The sequence below is a fragment of the Ailuropoda melanoleuca genome, unplaced genomic scaffold (assembly GCF_002007445.2).
Source record: "Ailuropoda melanoleuca isolate Jingjing unplaced genomic scaffold, ASM200744v2 unplaced-scaffold71530, whole genome shotgun sequence".
Taxonomy (NCBI): domain Eukaryota; kingdom Metazoa; phylum Chordata; class Mammalia; order Carnivora; family Ursidae; genus Ailuropoda; species Ailuropoda melanoleuca.
The window spans coordinates 1-2,262 of NW_023246649.1; the positions used below are offsets into that span (position 1 = coordinate 1).

Below are 2,262 nucleotides of genomic sequence, written 5' to 3' on the forward strand. Positions count from 1 at the left end.
CTTTACGGTTAATACATAGCATTCACCAGCAATTAAAAAAAGGGATATTTTATTTTTATTATACACACAATAGAGATGATTGTCAATGCAGGTAGTGAATCTTAAGCTGCAACCACATTGATGGTCTGTGCTCCCTTCACATCACAGAATGTGTCCGAGTTCAAATTAACCAGCAACAGCTTGCTCCCAGTTTTGTAAGGGTAAATTGGAAATTCGACTCTGGATCTTTGTTTGGGCTTCAGAGATGGGGCATTTATTTTTAGCGGGTTCTTTAGCAGTCCAGTTCCCTCGATAATCATCTCACATTTACTCACGTCCTTGTTTACAGGATTGGAAAATATGATCTCCACTGAATAAGGCTCATTCAGTTTGGCAACTCCATTGACCTTGATCAGCAAAGGTGGATTGATGAGAGTGACGTCCTTGTCCACCAGTAGTTTCCCCCCCTTGTCGCCTTCACACACAGCGTTCACTTCGATGAGGTTGTGCTCTGTCAGGGTTTCTTTATACTGGGCATACGATATCACCACAGAAACCTTTTTCTCTTCATTTGGACCGAGTGGGACAGACTGGGAGTCTGTCATGACCTCCTTGACCGGTTTTCTGGTGTAGGTGATGGTAGTGGCACTGATCTTCACAGTCACTGTTCTGCTGTCTGGACTTTCGTTTTTTAAAATCAATTGTAGGTGGACATCAGTGCCCACATCGAGGCTGCCCTCCACCGAGAACTTTCCAGAGTATTCAGGCTTTTGCGCGGGCACGTCCGCCACCCGCTCTCCACTTGCAGCACTGAAGGCCATCATTCTGCTGGAAGACCTTGGTAACTTGCTTCGGGCTTTGTTGAAGATCTCCCTCTCTTTGGCAGTACCTTCCGGATGTTTATAAAGGTTAGTCACGTCCACACGTTCATTTCTGCCCACGGCCTTCGTGCTGGTTCTTTGGCCAACTGACTTGCTATCGGAGTAGACCTTTTCACGACTCCCATCCTCATACTCGATCCACTGGACCCTGTCGGCATTCACCTCGCCAAACACGAACACGCAGTCATAGTCCTTGTCAATGTCTCCTTCTTTGATAGCTCTGAGTGAGGCGGGTCCCAGTCGATATATACCTCCGCTTTGCTCCTGTGGTGTTGCATCAAGAATCTGCCATCCATCGAATTCGGGTCCCAGGTCACTCCTTGTGAACCAGCCCTCATTCCAGACATGGAAATTCCAGACACTGTCGTCGCTTTCGATAAGCATCCCTTTTTCGTTGTACACCACATCGATCATCAGGTTTGCGTTGGTATCATGGGCCGACTCAAAGTTGGTGATCACACGAGAGGGAATTCCCAAACATCTCAGAACTGTGCACAGTACTCCGGCATAGACCCAACACTGGGCATATTTCACGGGTGTTCTTCTTGGCGCCCACTTGTGCAGGATGGTGACGCTTGAGCCCCATGTGGTGGGCAGTACTCCATCAGCATAGCTTCCACTCCATCTCCCCACCAACACACCACTGTCTTGATCATTGTTGTTGACCATGGCACTCATCACCCTGCCTATATATTTGGGGTCATTCCTTTTGGCGACGTCTGCTGCTGCATTCCTTCTATACTCCAGGCTTGAATTGAGGATCTGGAAAGTGATTTCTAGAACGTCAGTATCAAACTGGCCGTAGATCCAATTTCTAAAAGCTCCACCTATGTTATAGTATATAATTCCACTTTCATTCAGAACATACTCCTTCCTCTCCTCCTCATTCGGCATGAATACGTCATCACCTGAAGCCCAGGCATTAAAGAGCAGCACAAAATCGGGAAGCTGTGTGGATGATGTTTGTCCCCCAGAGGACATCTGAGCGCTGAACTTATAGAAGCCGACGATAGCATTGTGCGGGCTGGAAATGGTGACGCTCATGGAGGTGGAGCCACCGGATCTTTGGACAGCGCTCCAGACACCTTTGCTTGCAGAACTTGATAGCGGAAAAGACACTTTGGTTTTGTTTGACACTGATGGTGAAGGACCAGTATCAACCGTAAAGCCCATGGTCTCTTCAGACTTCATTGCTCTGTTTAAGTTCAGAATGATGTTGAATTCTTGCGCTCGTCTCACAATGAGCATCGTGCTGCTGAATTCGCTGCAGTGATGGTCAGCCTTGTTAGCGGCTTCCTGCATATCCACGCGTGTTATCCGTAGTGCGGTCATGGTGGCAGTCTCTGTCTCCCGCCGGCTGTCTGCTGTTCCTGCAGGTGCTGATCAAACCCTTGGCCACGAC

General features: G+C 48.2%; 1 protein-coding gene across 1 annotated transcript; it reads right to left on the bottom strand.

Annotated features, from left to right (window-relative positions):
* Positions 1-314: 314 nt before the first annotated feature.
* Positions 315-2,192, bottom strand: LOC117800507 (protein-glutamine gamma-glutamyltransferase E-like; the record flags this gene model as incomplete). The annotated part of the gene is made up of 1 exon (XM_034653057.1): positions 315-2,192. A coding segment is annotated over exon 1 (1,878 nt), but the record flags the coding sequence as incomplete, so codon positions are not given.
* Between the last annotated feature and the right edge of the window lie 70 nt (positions 2,193-2,262).